At 40.0% G+C, this 14,487-nt stretch overlaps 1 protein-coding gene across 1 annotated transcript; it reads right to left on the bottom strand.

Moving 5' to 3' along the window:
• Positions 1-493: 493 nt before the first annotated feature.
• On the bottom strand, positions 494-8,125 carry fscn1a (fascin actin-bundling protein 1a). The gene is made up of 5 exons (XM_051887995.1): positions 7,168-8,125; positions 4,276-4,432; positions 2,968-3,089; positions 2,609-2,776; positions 494-2,231 (listed from the first exon to the last, which is right to left on the bottom strand). The coding sequence occupies exons 1-5, from the start codon at positions 7,988-7,990 to the stop codon at positions 2,026-2,028; spliced, it is 1,476 nt and encodes a 491-aa protein (XP_051743955.1). The 5' UTR covers positions 7,991-8,125; the 3' UTR covers positions 494-2,025.
• Between the last annotated feature and the right edge of the window lie 6,362 nt (positions 8,126-14,487).

Raw genomic sequence — 14,487 nt, 5'->3', positions numbered from 1 at the left:
CTATTTATGGTTTGCAGAAAGGATCACATGCTTTGAATTTGTATTTATATCTACATTTATGCTACTGAAGCTCCTTCATTGTCTGCTGGCAGTACAGCGTCCGTTCAGACCATTTTAGACTATAAATGACGTTGTTGTTGTTTCAATAACTCAGCAGATGGGATCGAAATAATTTTGCAAACTGCAGCTCCAGCAATAACACAGAACAAAGGCCTCATTGATGGAGTGGCCACCAGCTAAAAAAAAAACAAGATGGAGTTGAGGTCTCAGGAGAAAACTAATTTCTCTCATTTTGAGCTCTGCTGCAGCCGGGTAACATTTTGAAACAAACTCTTGGAGCTGCGGTCACACTTCAGAGAATTCTGGTCAAGCCTTGTGACAACTTGCTAGATAAAGACATATCACAAGCTTCATGGTCGTTTTTTGACACTTATAGAAAATAAACATTCAAAAATATAAATTCTCTTTAACTAAAACAAATTCACTGACAGCGTTTCATATTCAAACCGTATTTATTTCCAGATTTCATTTGTACCCATGGCACATGAGGAAACATAACCATAATATCAAAACAATATAAAAAGACATTTGTAAAGATTTTACAAAGTATAGGTGTGGAATGTCTTCCCCCCCCCCCCCATAATGGCCTTCAAAGGCACAGTCATTATCATTCCCTTAGCAATGTGAGATCAATATTCAAGCATTCTTATATAATGAGCAGTTTTGCCACTCAAAGTGGCTCTGTTAGTTTAATGCATACCTGAAATCTAATTAAGCACCAGTTTAAATCTTTAAATCAGTCAATTTTGTGTATGGTGTTAATGGACTGTAATAATGCGTATAATGGAACAAGGTTTATGATAATGTCTGTGCCTTCTCAAAAACTACAACAAAAGTGTTTGGTGACCTTTCTAGTGACTTTTCCAGATCAGACCACTGCACGAGTCCAGTAAACGCAGACTCGCCATTCTTTTGGGATTTGTCAGGATCAAGAGGGAAAAGTGGTTTAATTTACCATAAATACTGTGTTGAACCTGCAACAACATACCTGACGTCGGTATCATCACGCCCACAGCTGCACAGGCACACAAATTACAGATGACTTCACTTTTGAGTTGCAGAAAACATTTCCATTTTTAATATCCATTTCTTCCCCCCCCCACCCATTTACAATTCCAGGCACATCCCTAATTTTGAGATGAGGGACTGTATGGTACCAATCCAGTTCTCTTGGTTTTTCCTCTTTTTTTTTTTTTTTTTAAACATTAAAATTATTTCTAATGGCACAGATAGTGAGGCAGTACAAGCACTGCCGTACTTCAAATACAAAAACAAAACAGTGTAGCTCATCGCCGTTTCAGTGGTCCAAGAGCTTCCTTCATAACTCTGTCAAGTGTATGGAACGGAAAAAAAAACAACAGAAACTCAACATTCATACATTTACCTGTAAATATTGCCTTTGTCCTCGGATCATGAGGGAAGGTACTTATGACTGGCAATACAGTGGGAGGCATTACATCATCAATAGCTCACAGTCACAAGGTTTTCTTTAACATATTTCGCTATGTGTTAATATTAAGAGTGTGAGGCTCATACAGGACTGTGCAAAGACAAGGAAGAGGGATCACGCTACAATCTGGTACATCAAAATCCTGTGGCTCGACATGTGGCACCCGCATAGTCGATCTTCCAGAGAGTGGACCGATTCGAGTGCCAGCCAAATATTAGGGCAGATTAAGAGATGACATGAGATGTGCTTTAACCACACAACACAAATTTGGATGCCAGTTAAGTCCCAGAAGTCCCAGATGTGGCCACACGCCACTGCGGTAATGTTGTGGCACACAAACGCTGGAGTATTTAGACAGAATCGAGTATACGTGACTAAAGTAAGCCCCTTCACCTTTAGGTTTCTCTCTGCTATTGGCCCGTGTGCTCACTCATATTCAAAAACCTTATTCAAAATGCTTAACAGAAAGGAAAAAAAGCCGGAAAGAAAAAGCCACAGTGGTTACTTAAGTGCTTTTAGTACTCCCACACAGTGGAGCCGTCCAGATCATCGGCGTTGGCCTTCAGAACACCTGCGTGATCGCCCTTGAGATATTTCCCCTCGGTTGACTTGATGGCCACTTTGTTGTAGTCGCAAAACTCGAGGAAGAAGTCCACCGGGGTGTCGCTACTGCTGATCACGTTCGATTCACTGCCCACCATCCAGTACTTCCCTGTGGAGTCTGAGAAGAGATTCAAGGGGTCAAGGAAACTCTTAAAAGGATGAATAAAAGCCTAAATTTATCTGTTCATCATATAAAGCGATCGAGTCTCTTCAGAAAATATGGACTAAACCACTCATATGGATTAGTTTTACGATCTCTTTATGAACATTTTGAAGCTTTAAAGTGGTAGTTGCGTAGCTGTCAATGGAGGGACAGAAAGCTCTCAGATTTCATCAAAAAGATCTTAAGTTCCGAAGATGAAAGAAGGTCTTACGGGTTTGGAACGACATGGAGAATAATTAATGACAGAATTGTCATTTTTGGGTGAACTAACCCTTTAAATACCTTCAACAAGGTAAAGTCAAAATTAAAACATTATTAAAGTGCAAACAAACCTTGTAAGCTGTAGGCTCCATCTCTAAACTCCAACCCAAAGACATCATATGAGGAGCGGTTGGAGTCTAGGGTGCCTGTCACCTTCCTGCAGCCAATGAAGCCATGCTCCCCTCTCAGCACGATGAGGGGTCTATTGATGAGCTTCATCAGGAACTCCTCGGTCTCGCCTGTAAAAGCAATTTCTCAGAATTAAGACTCACAATAGTCAAGCGATAAAATGTTTGCGCTATGGATGTGCTCCATTTAACATGGTCACCAATCAAGTGGCAATCCATCAACATACAGTCTACTAAATCACTGCAGAGTTGCCAAACAAAAGGCTGAAACAGCGGAAATGGTGTACAACACTCCACCCCACCTGCTGAGTCAATAGTGGCAGCCAGCTGTCCATTCTTTTTGGCAGCCACATATTTTCCATTGGTGGCACGCAGGGTTATCTTCTTCCCACGCCACTCAATGTCAAAATAGCAGTTAGCAGACCTGGGCGAAGAGATTATACATGAAACTGTGAAATATAAATCTGGAAATGATATTCTACATTCATACATTGTCATAATAATTATCAAAACCCTAAATAGATTTAATAGATAGATTTACTGCACCACAGAATGTGTTTGTGAAGGAATAATATTGTAGAATGTTCTTATATTACATTAACAGAATTAAATAAGTTAATGTTTCTTTGCATTTTAATGGCATGCCAGCTTCCAAAATGGTAGGCAGATAAATATTTGTCAGGTAAAAATATAATTGAATTAAAAGCTTTACTACTGTTGAAAAATTTGGGTCAAGAAAGAAAGAACGAACGAACGAACAAAAAAAGAAAGAAAGAAGGAACGAACAAACAAAAAAAGGAGGAAGGAAGGAAGGAAGGAACGAAGGAACGAACGAACGAACGAACGAACGAACGAACGAACGTATTAAATTGATCAAAAGTGACAAATCTTGTGTCGCATTATAATTATGTCTTTCATATTTCAAATAAATGCTGTTCTTTTGAACTTTCCATTCAAACAATCCTGAAAAAGATGCATCATGGTTTCCACAAAAATATTAAGCAGCACAACTGTTTTAAACATTGATAAATGCTTCTTGATCAGCAAATCATTATATTAGAATGATTTCTGAAGGATCATGTGACACTAAAGACTGGAGTAATGATGCTGAAAATTCAGCTTTGATATCACAGGAATAAATGACATTTGAGTACATAAAATATAAAGCAGTTTTAACTGAAATAATATTTCACAATATTGCCATTTTTGCTGTATTTTTGATTGAATAATGCAGCCTCTGTGAAGACACTTTCAGAAACATTAAAAAATATCTTACCAACACCCAATTTTTTTAAATGCTTCACATATGTCTAATTAAAAACTCTAAAACTGTATGTTTTCAAAGGGGTCTATAAATATTTATAATAATTTTAATTTACAGTCATTTCTGATGTTGAAGAAGATTTTAGCTGATTTTATGTCTAATATTTGTTAATGATTGACCCACAACACACAGGATGCAAGATGCTGACATTAAAAAGTGGACCCACACAGATTTTTTCCCCCCCATCTAATATGAATTTTTTTCTGAATGCTAGTTTGAAAACATTTACAGAACTAAGCTCATACGATACCCTTCATTATGGTATATTTCTGTGATTCACACTCACTTAGTAGAAGCAGTGCACTGGAGGCCACCATTGGCTGTGAGGGTCCAGTATTTGCCAGTGCAGGTCCTGAAGGCACACTTCTTCGTGTCCTTACTGATTTCCATCTGAAAGGTCTCCTGGTCACCTTCTTCATCCTGGTTGGCAGAGAGGTCCATGCCTGACAAACACAAAAACACAGCATACTGTAAACCCCATTATAAAAGGCACCAAACCCCTGACTCTCATCAGTATGAGCCCCCAACGCATCTTTGATCTGGATCAGGCATGCTGAGTGAGCAGAGACAACGACAGTTTAGGGATGCTGATCTTTGAGATTACTTGACTAAAGAGTGTTGAATGCCAAGGACTATTACTCTGGCAATTGCTTCGGCCTCCTCTCTCTCTCTCTCTCTCTCTCTCTCTCTCTCTCTCTCTCACACACACACACACACACACAAAGAGAGAGAGAGAGTTAATCTCCTTAGGAATTTTGGACTGTCATATATGCCAGGACGCTTAGTGGGAGGCTTCAGGACAACAATAGTCAATGCATCCGGTTTGTAGTTTGGATCCATGAAGCTTGGTAAAAAAAAAACAGACCACCAGTCCTCTGCTGCAGGAAATCTAATTAAACTCCATTGTATGCATGTAGACACACATTCATCAGATAAAGCATGTATTTATGGTCTAAACCTCTTTAAAGAGGAAAATATAATTTAATGTCAGTTCTTTGGAAGGAAATTTTAAAGATACATTAAGGGAAACATCCATAAAATGACATGTAAGAGCTATAGTTTTATTAACCTCTACTCTAAGAATAAATCTGCCAAAAAAGGTTGGTTGGAGAAATCAAGAAACTTTTAAAAACACTGTGGTTTATTCTTCAAATATACATGGTCATACATGTCACCTATATTTTTAATCTGATTGCTTTCATGTTCCCATTTCACCAAGCTCCTAATACATCTACATGAAATTGCGTATTACCACCGCCGTGGCCTGGCCTCTCTAGAAGGCGGATTGAGTTTCCCCAGAAATATGCGTGCCTGAATGAGCAAGGAAAATAAATGACCAAAATGAGAAACACATGGCTGCAAATGGAAGATCTGCACAGGAGGATGACTAAGACACCCAGAGACTTGCTCTAAATCAGTCTCCAGCAGGACAAGGGGGTGGGAAATTCCCTCAATCATTCTAGGGAGGTACGTATCCTCAACCGGCATTTAAATGGTTGGGGAGGATCTTTTAAGCCACCAGTAGACACACCCCCAACCCCCATCGCTCAATTCATCCACACGACAACTGGAGGGATTCTATTCCCCAGTGAAAAGCCTTTAACCTTGGTAGCAAAATATTCTAGGGACATACATTTTAGGTTTATTTCACAATTACAGTGAATTTCCAAACACTCAAGTGGGCCCATCGGTCAAGCAGCTGCCATCATATAGCAGCATTGACAAACAATTCTCAAACAAATACAAATATAACGCAAGACACTGTTGGGAAATCATTATGGAATGACAGACATCCGATGTCCTTGCCACAAAGGAAGGAAGAGCAGGCAAGCGAGCAGGGAGACTCCTAATCTTTTAAGACAGACGCATTTAAGCGAGAGTGTTTTTTGTGCGTGCTGAAATGGCTAAACTTGTGCATAGCGAGGCTCTTTTGTTCTGCGTGCTGGGCTGCCGAAAGACTCAGCAGCTGGGCTGCATGGTGAGCTGGGGCCCAGAGCATGCTGTCTTTGTTCTCCTTCTACCCTCAGCACACGCCTGAAATCTCGACCCCCTCACAAATTTTCTGAGGAAGGGCTCAAAGGAACATGCCACAAAAATTGAACCTTGGGATTGTATCCCTGAAGGCAAATATTTGATTTAGGACAGCGTGAATAGGGAGGACTGGTGGGGTCTCAGTGTAGCAAGAAGCGAATCAAAATCAAGTCCAGATTGCTGTAAGCAATTGGCATGATACGCTTTGAAGATAGAAGAAGTCTCGCTCTACTAAAAAGGCTAAACGAATCGCAAATTTTAAGAAATAAAGGCCATATAGAAGAACCAATCCTGACCTGCAGAGAACACGTGCTTCCTGGCACAGGCCCAACACACTGGCACTGTCCTGCCTCATCAAGCAATACTGATAAACCAGAGCTGAGTTTGCCAAATAAATCCCAGACATCCTCTCTTAATGATGCCATTCATGTCGGTTTTTCTCAATTTAGCAGTTATTAAAACACAACAGAACATCTCATTTCATTTTCAGCAGTAATAGGGTAGTGGAGCTGTTATGGCGACACTGAAAATCGCAATATTTCACCAGTTCAGTGTATAGCACTACATAATTTGATCCGTTATTTCAGTCTGGCAGTCTCAGGTCAATTCCTCTGGGTGTTTACAGTAATGATTGCCTTCACTCTCAACTTAATTACAGTACTCTGGCCTCTCCAAAATACAGAGTTATACAATTTACAGAAGAATGATTGTGCAAAACTGCAGACAAGGGCTCGAGTATTGATTTCATTCTCAGCTAACGGATTTCTATTGTGACAATAACCAGAGTACTGTAACCCACAGGGAGTCATCAGACAGAAAAATGGAAGCAAAATGGAACCTCACAACCAGATTAATCCTTAAAATGACGTTTTCAGGAAACTAACTGCAGCAAAGTGAAGCATATTATGGATTTTTTTTTTTTTTTTTTTTTTTTGCAGACTTTTTCCCGCATTTGCACTGATCCACCCCTGGGCTCTGCCCATATCCACACAGGAACCACAAGAGAGAGAAAAGAGATGAATATCTATAATTAGGAATGAGCTGTAGATAATTATGGAGGATTTATAGGAACCCAACCCTGACTGATGATGCCCACATAAATGGTCCCTCTAGCATATATGAACACAAATAAAGCCGCATCATTTACCTTGCCTGGTGGACACATTCCTGTCGTTGCCAGCGGTGAGGACCACTTGAGGGTGGCTCTGCTCCAGAACAAAAAGCTCGTCTTTGCCAACCTTCGAACTCTTGCCGGACTTCATGGTTCCACTGGGGCCAGAGGGAGCCAGGTACTTCCCAGTGCAGTCTCTGAAGGCAACCTTCCCGGACCTGAACTCCAGCGTGTATCCCGTGGTCTTATCGGGCTTCTGGGACAGGCTTCCGTCGTTCTTCAGGAAGCGGTTGTCGGAGGTCTGTAAGTGGTACCTCTGGTCCTGGAAGACCAAGGTGATGAGGGAATCAACGCCCCAGGGAACATCTCGGTCAATGGCGATCTCGTTCTGCTCGGAGCTCAGGTGCGCGTATCTTTTCCTGGTGACGCTGAAGATGTTGACCTGCGGGTGCATGGCAATGTGCACGCTCCATTTCTCAGCGATGGAGATGGTCTGGGCGAAGCAGGTAATTCTGTCCTCGGTGCCGCCCAGGTAGCGCTTGTGAGGCTCAGACTGCAGAGACCAGCGCCCATCATCATGTGCAGTGATTATGAACCGACAATCCTCGCTCGGGGTCTCGCTGTCACCCGTGACGTTGCCGTCTTTGTCAGCTGCGATGTACCTCCCCAGATGGCTCTTCAGGTAGAACATGTTTGAGTCATCGCCGTCCTGCTCCAAGGTCCAGATCTGTTTCTTCTTCATGCTGGTGGCTGATGCATTGATCTTGAAGCCGAACGTTTCAGCCGTGAGGTACTTGTTCCCACAATTGATCAATCCGAACTGGATTTTAAGCATGTCGCTGGTTCCGTTTGCAGTCATGTTTGCAGCTGTTGGAGTTCCTGGAATGGGTTCTGCTGGTGCACTGTGGATGATGTTGATGGGTCTCTTTGTTTAAAGGAGCGAGCGTGCGCGCGCCTCTCTCTTTGCAACCTCACAGCGCGAGCGCACAGACACAGCTGTGGCTTTTATACACATGAGTGATGTCACACGCGCCGTCCCGCCTCCATCCAGCACACTCACACATCCCAGATTAAGTTGGGAAACAGAATTGGATAAAATGATCAGTAGTGAAGGCGTTTAACATACTACTACTTTTAGAAATACAACAGGAGTGCGTAAAATAGACGCGAGCATCCTCGCGCATTTGAGGTCGAACTGTCGCGTGCACTTAAAAGGATAGTTCATTTAAAAATGAAAATTCTAAAAATGTACTCACCCTCATTTCTTTCCGAACCTGTTATCTGGATCAAAGATTTTTTTTAAATATCTTCTTTTGTGTTCTACAGACAAAAGAAAGACATGCTGGTGATGCAAATGATGCAGAGCAGTATGTAAGCATGTAAAAAGTGTATTTTTTAAAATGGCAAATCACATAACAGATCTTGGTATAGGATTTACATAAACCATGCATTTAGATAGCGTTCATGCTCCACGATATCTCTCAGCATTTGTTTTCCTGCAGGAGGAATGCCACTTCACTGGCCAGTGAGAGGATGAGGAAACACAACGCTGTGTTTATTCTGCACAAAGATATATTCATAGGCTGCACATGTTGGTCAGTGGGTTCAGGAAGGTCTAGTCAAATAAACAGCAGCTTCATCCAAATACCACTGGCACAGTTTCAACAGCAGCACACACAGGCATGAGAAAATGATGCAGGACAAACATTCCACAGTGTGTCTGTCTTTGTAGTTTCTATGATTCTTTCATGTGATTCGTCATCAATAACATATTCCTAAAAATTGCTTGAGATGTCTTTATTGGCATACATTTACTACAGGAACTATGCAAAATGCATTAGTGTAAATACACAAGCACATTATAGCTTGTTTGAAAAGTCATCTTCATGGTGATCGGGACACTTTTTGCCATTGAGATAACTTGTCCCAATCAACCTGAATTCACCCTATTTCAATAAAACTATTTTGACATAAAAGCCAAATTCTATCATAAGATTATTTAGGAAATAAATGCAAAGGAGAGCATTTGTGTAACTGGATTGGACCTGTTTTATTTGCATGTCAGATTAGCTATTTATCAGACATATACTGTTAAAAGGTGAATAAGGGTGTTTAAAGGGGAATTTCCAAAACAGCATTCATTTTGTCTATTTTTTTCAGTGTTGGAGCAGTTCAAATTATATCTGAAAAGTAAAGTAGTGGATTCTGGTGTGTATAATTATGAGGGAGATTTAAAGAAAGAAAAAAGGTTGAATGTGTGAGTAAGAGAGAACACATTTTCAGATTTAGCTGGGTAAATACTGGGATAGGGCAGTTATGTTACCCAGTTTGTTGCTTTTTCTCTTCTTTTGTTTTTGTTTTTTTTTGTATTCGTTCTTTGGTAATATTGTGTGTAAAAACTATTATTTTCATAAAGACAGTGAAAGCAACAAAGAGAGATGAAATATACACCTTCCAGTCGACTGCAATTTAGCTTCCATTGCTTATCTGGGGTGATTAATGGGCCAAAAATGGCCGTCTACTTTACACAAATGTAAAAGGAAGTGCCCATTTAGCAAAGCCATCTCCTTTTTGATCCTCACGCATAATGGCGGACAGTTATGGCATTTGTCTAGGGTGATGTTTACCTAAAGAGATTAAGTAAATCACTTCATGTCTACCACACAGATTTTCACCTCAATCCTTCCAAAAGTTGAAGCTGTTGGGTTCAGAATGGGTGGGAATCTATGTGCATTTCTAAGTGAAAGCTATCTTTGTTAACAGTGTGAAGCCAGAGCAGTTGCCATGGAGACAATGCTTCAATCTGCTGTGCTAAAATAAACCAAGGTCTGCAGCGTTAGCACAATGAAAGCTGATCACAGCAAAGCAGTGGCATATTGACATCTTAGCAGAAATGGTTCTTGCACCAACACACTGTGTTTTAAATGGGGGTTCATATCATAAAGCATGCATGTCCTGTAATTTACATTTAAAGGATTAGTTTACTTCAGAATTAAAATTTCCTGATAATTCACTCACTCCCATGTCATCCAAGATGTTTATGTCTTTCTTTCTTCAGTCGAAAAGAAGTGAAGGTTTTTGAGGAAAACATTCCAGGATTTTTCTTCATATAGTGGAATTTACTGGGGATCAACGGGTTGAAGGTCCAAATTGCAGTTTCAGTGCTGCTTCAAAGGGCTCTACACGATCCCAGGCGAGGATAAGAGTCTTATCTAGCAAAATGATCAGTCATTTTCTAAAAAAAAAAAATGTATATACTTTTTAACCACAAAAGCTAATCTTGCACTGCTCTGCGATGCGCCACGCATGACGTAATCACGTTGGAAAGGTCACGGAAGTACCGCGGTAGAGCGAAAAACTCCATTTCATTTTCTCCTCCAACATCAAAATCGTCTGACATCGTTATTTTTTTAATCTTTTTTTGTAAAGGCCGTTTGGCTTAATCTTTGCACATTCGCTTTGTAGACACTGGATCGATACTTCCGCCTACGTCACGTGTGACCTTTCTAACGTGATTATGTCATGTGTGGCACATCGCAGAGCTAGTCCAAGCATTTGTGGTTAAAAAGAATATCATTTTTAATTTTTTTTTTTAGAAAATAACAGATCGTTTCGCTAGATAAGGCTCTTATTTCTCGGCTGGGATCGCGTAGAGCCCTTTGAAGCTGCAATTTGTACCTTCAACCTGTTGTATTCCACTGAAGTCCACTATATGGAGAAAAATCCTGGAATGTTTTCCTCAAAAACCATAATTTCTTTTCAACTGAAGAAAGAAAGACATGAACATCTTGGATGACATGGGGGTGAGTAAATTATCAGGAAATGTGAATTTTGAAGTGAACTAATCTTTTAAAGAGGAAATTTTAAACCTTAATAAAAGCCTCAACAAGCACACTGAGAAAAACAAACATATTAAGTAAGCGCAGCAGCTCAAAGCACAGAGTGTGGCCCTGCTGTGCATAATGTTCTGTCTGATCCAAACAGAGTCTTTTGTTTGCAGAGAGCGGCAAAGCGGGGTGGGCATGACTGGTGATGTGAGGCTGACTTTGCAGATGCCTGAAGCCACGCGGCATGGCAACAGCACACAAACTCTTGTGTGGCTGAACGCTCGGTCACATTCAACCCACTCTCTCTCCAAACAGCAGATGTGCCCATGGAAATCTTTGGAAACATTTTGCATTGCCTCTGTCTCACTTGAAGAAGACGAGGAAGAGGTGCGGTGCCCGGCATTTTGATGCCATGCTGCAGTGCTGCGTCAGTATGCAACCTGGCAGCCCTCTGAGCAGATGCAGACTCCTCCAGCGCCCACATCCTTGACACTCACACCCCTCTGGAGCCCAGCCAATCAGACAGAGCTACTGACAGCCTCGTGTAGCCCCTCCCTCTAAGTGAAACCATCAGAGCCGAGAGTCTGCATTACAGAGCTTCTTTGTGTTCACCATGATGAGTAATTTCTAATTTCAGCAGCACATTTACCTCCCGGGCACTAGAGCATTCATGAGTTGACAAAGTAAGCAAAACAGTTGTTACTGTGTGCTTCTGTCTTTGCGTGTGCTCTTCGACTTCCACAATAATAGTGATTGTGTTACAATAAACAAAACATATGCAAACGAACTCATATGTTGTCCAAATGTTCCTTTACAGCAGCAAAGCATGAAACATTAGTCAAACATGTTCAGATGATTCTGGTTCAGATGAAGATGTCTGGACAAGTGTGGATTAAGGTGTAGCTTGTGACGGAATTTTTAAACTAATCATAATTAATTATGAACTAACATTTCTTTTTCCTACAGGCCTAACAAGTTAACTTTGAAAATAGAGAAATAGTCACTAAGACTGCACGTAACAGGGAAAAATTTTGCTGTGCTGGCTAGACGGCATCCATTCAGATATAAAAAGTCTATAAGTTTTGACCTATTGAGTAATCAGTGAACAATCACCCCTATAATTTTTGATGATTCTGTGATTCAGTTGTTCTAACCTAAATTTACTCTGCCAGTAAGTGTGGCAGAGGAAGTATGTTGTTTTGTGTTTTTTTGCCCAAATTAAGTTGGACTTATGAACATCTTTATATGTAATTTCTTAATTACTTACAAGCATTTATGGTAAACAAATATACTTTGATGTTAAAGTTTCTGTTGAAACTTGTATGTTATATATAAATATATTTGTACAAACCCAATTCCAAAAAAGTTGGGACACTGTACAAATTGTGAATAAAAAAGGAATGCAATGATGTGGAAGTTTCAAATTTCAATATTTTATTCAGAATACAACATAGATGACATATCAAATGTTTAAACTGAGAAAATGTATCATTTTAAGGGAAAAATAAGTTGATTTTAAATTTCATGGCATCAACACATCTCAAAAAAGTTGGGACAAGGCCATGTTTACCACTGTGTGGCATCCCCTCTTCTTTTTATAACAGTCTGCAAACGTCTGGGGACTGACGAGACAAGTTGCTCAAGTTTAGGAATAGGAATGTTGTCCCATTCTTGTCTAATACAGGCTTCTAGTTGCTCAACTGTCTTAGGTCTTCTTTGTCGCATCTTCCTCTTTATGATGCGCCAAATGTTTTCTATGGGTGAAAGATCTGGACTGCAGGCTGGCCATTTCAGTACCCAGATCCTTCTTCTACGCAGCCATGATGTTGCAATTGATGCAGTATGTGGTCTGGCATTGTCATGTTGGAAAATGCAAGGTCTTCCCTGAAAGAGACGACGTCTGGATGGGAGCATATGTTGTTCTAGAACTTGGATATACCTTTCAGCATTGATGGTGCCTTTCCAGATGTGTAAGCTGCCCATGCCACACGCACTCATGCAACCCCATACCATCAGAGATGCAGGCTTCTGAACTGAGCGCTGATAACAACTTGGGTTGTCCTTGTCCTCTTTAGTCCGGATGACATGGCGTCCCAGTTTTCCAAAAAGAACTTCAAATTTTGATTCATCTGACCACAGAACAGTTTTCCACTTCGCCACAGTCCATTTTAAATGAGCCTTGGCCCAGAGAAAACGCCTGCGCTTCTGGATCATGTTTAGATATGGCTTCTTTTTTGACCTATAGAGTTTTAGCCGGCAACTGCGAATGGCACGGTGGATTGTGTTCACCGACAATGTTTTCTGGAAGTATTCCTGAGCCCATGTTATGATTTCCATTACAGTAGCATTCCTGTATGTGATGCAGTGCCGTCTAAGGGCCCGAAGATCACAGGGCATCCAGTATGGTTTTCCGGCCTTGACCCTTACACACAGAGATTGTTCCAGATTCTCTGAATCTTTGGATGATATTATGCACTGTAGATGATGATAACTTCAAACTCTTTGCAATTTTTCTCTGAGAAACTCCTTTCTGATATTGCTCCACTATTTTTCGCCGCAGCATTGGAGGAATTGGTGATCCTCTGCCCATCTTGACTTCTGAGAGACACTGCCACTCTGAGAGGCTCTTTTTATACCCAATCATGTTGCCAATTGACCTAATAAGTTGCAAATTGGTCCTGCAGCTGTTCCTTATATGTACATTTAACTTTTCCGGCCTCTTATTGCTATCTGTCCCAACTTTTTTGGAATGTGTAGCTCTCAAGAAATCCAAAATGAGCCAATATTTGGCATGACATTTCAAAATGTCTCACTTTCAACATTTGATATGTTATCTATATTCTATTGTGAATAAAATATAAGTTTATGAGATTTGTAAATTATTGCATTCCTTTTTTATTCACAATTTGTACAGTGTCCCAACTTTTTTGGAATCGGGTTTGTAATTATGATGCAGTTTAAAATATATTAACTGTAAATGTAATATCAAATAACACTACAGTTAAAATTAATCAAATATTTTACATGTGCGTTAGTATATGCTAGTCAACACATCAAAATAAGTGTGCTAAATCATGACGAAAGACTATTATATACATAATTATGTATAATGTACAAGTTTTAACTTAACATTACTATAAAGGGCACAGTGTACTTAAGTGAACAGTCATTAATGTACACTCTTTTTAAATACACTTACGTGACCTTTATTTCATTAATATTACATTTTCTGCAAGTACATTTTTGTAAAAAATATACATTTCAGATTTAAATTACAATGCAAGTGCACATTCATATACAATTAGGTGCACTTTTTCACAAACACTTTTCAAGCAAGTTTTTAAATGATAAAATATTTGCTATATTTCAGATGTACTGTTCAAAATTAGGACAAAACTGTATTTAAACATCTTTTGTGGTCAAACATTGTGGAATATATGTCCTTATAGTTAATGTGTTGAACTTGTGGTAGATTTTCCCTTACGCACTTAAGTTTTACAAAGTGTCCCTGACACCTGCAAGAATTATT

Source organism: Ctenopharyngodon idella, chromosome 3 (genome assembly GCF_019924925.1).
Source record: "Ctenopharyngodon idella isolate HZGC_01 chromosome 3, HZGC01, whole genome shotgun sequence".
Lineage (NCBI taxonomy): Eukaryota > Metazoa > Chordata > Actinopteri > Cypriniformes > Xenocyprididae > Ctenopharyngodon > Ctenopharyngodon idella.
The sequence above is the reverse complement of the archived record's forward strand: the minus strand, read 5'-3'. Positions and strand labels throughout refer to the sequence as shown.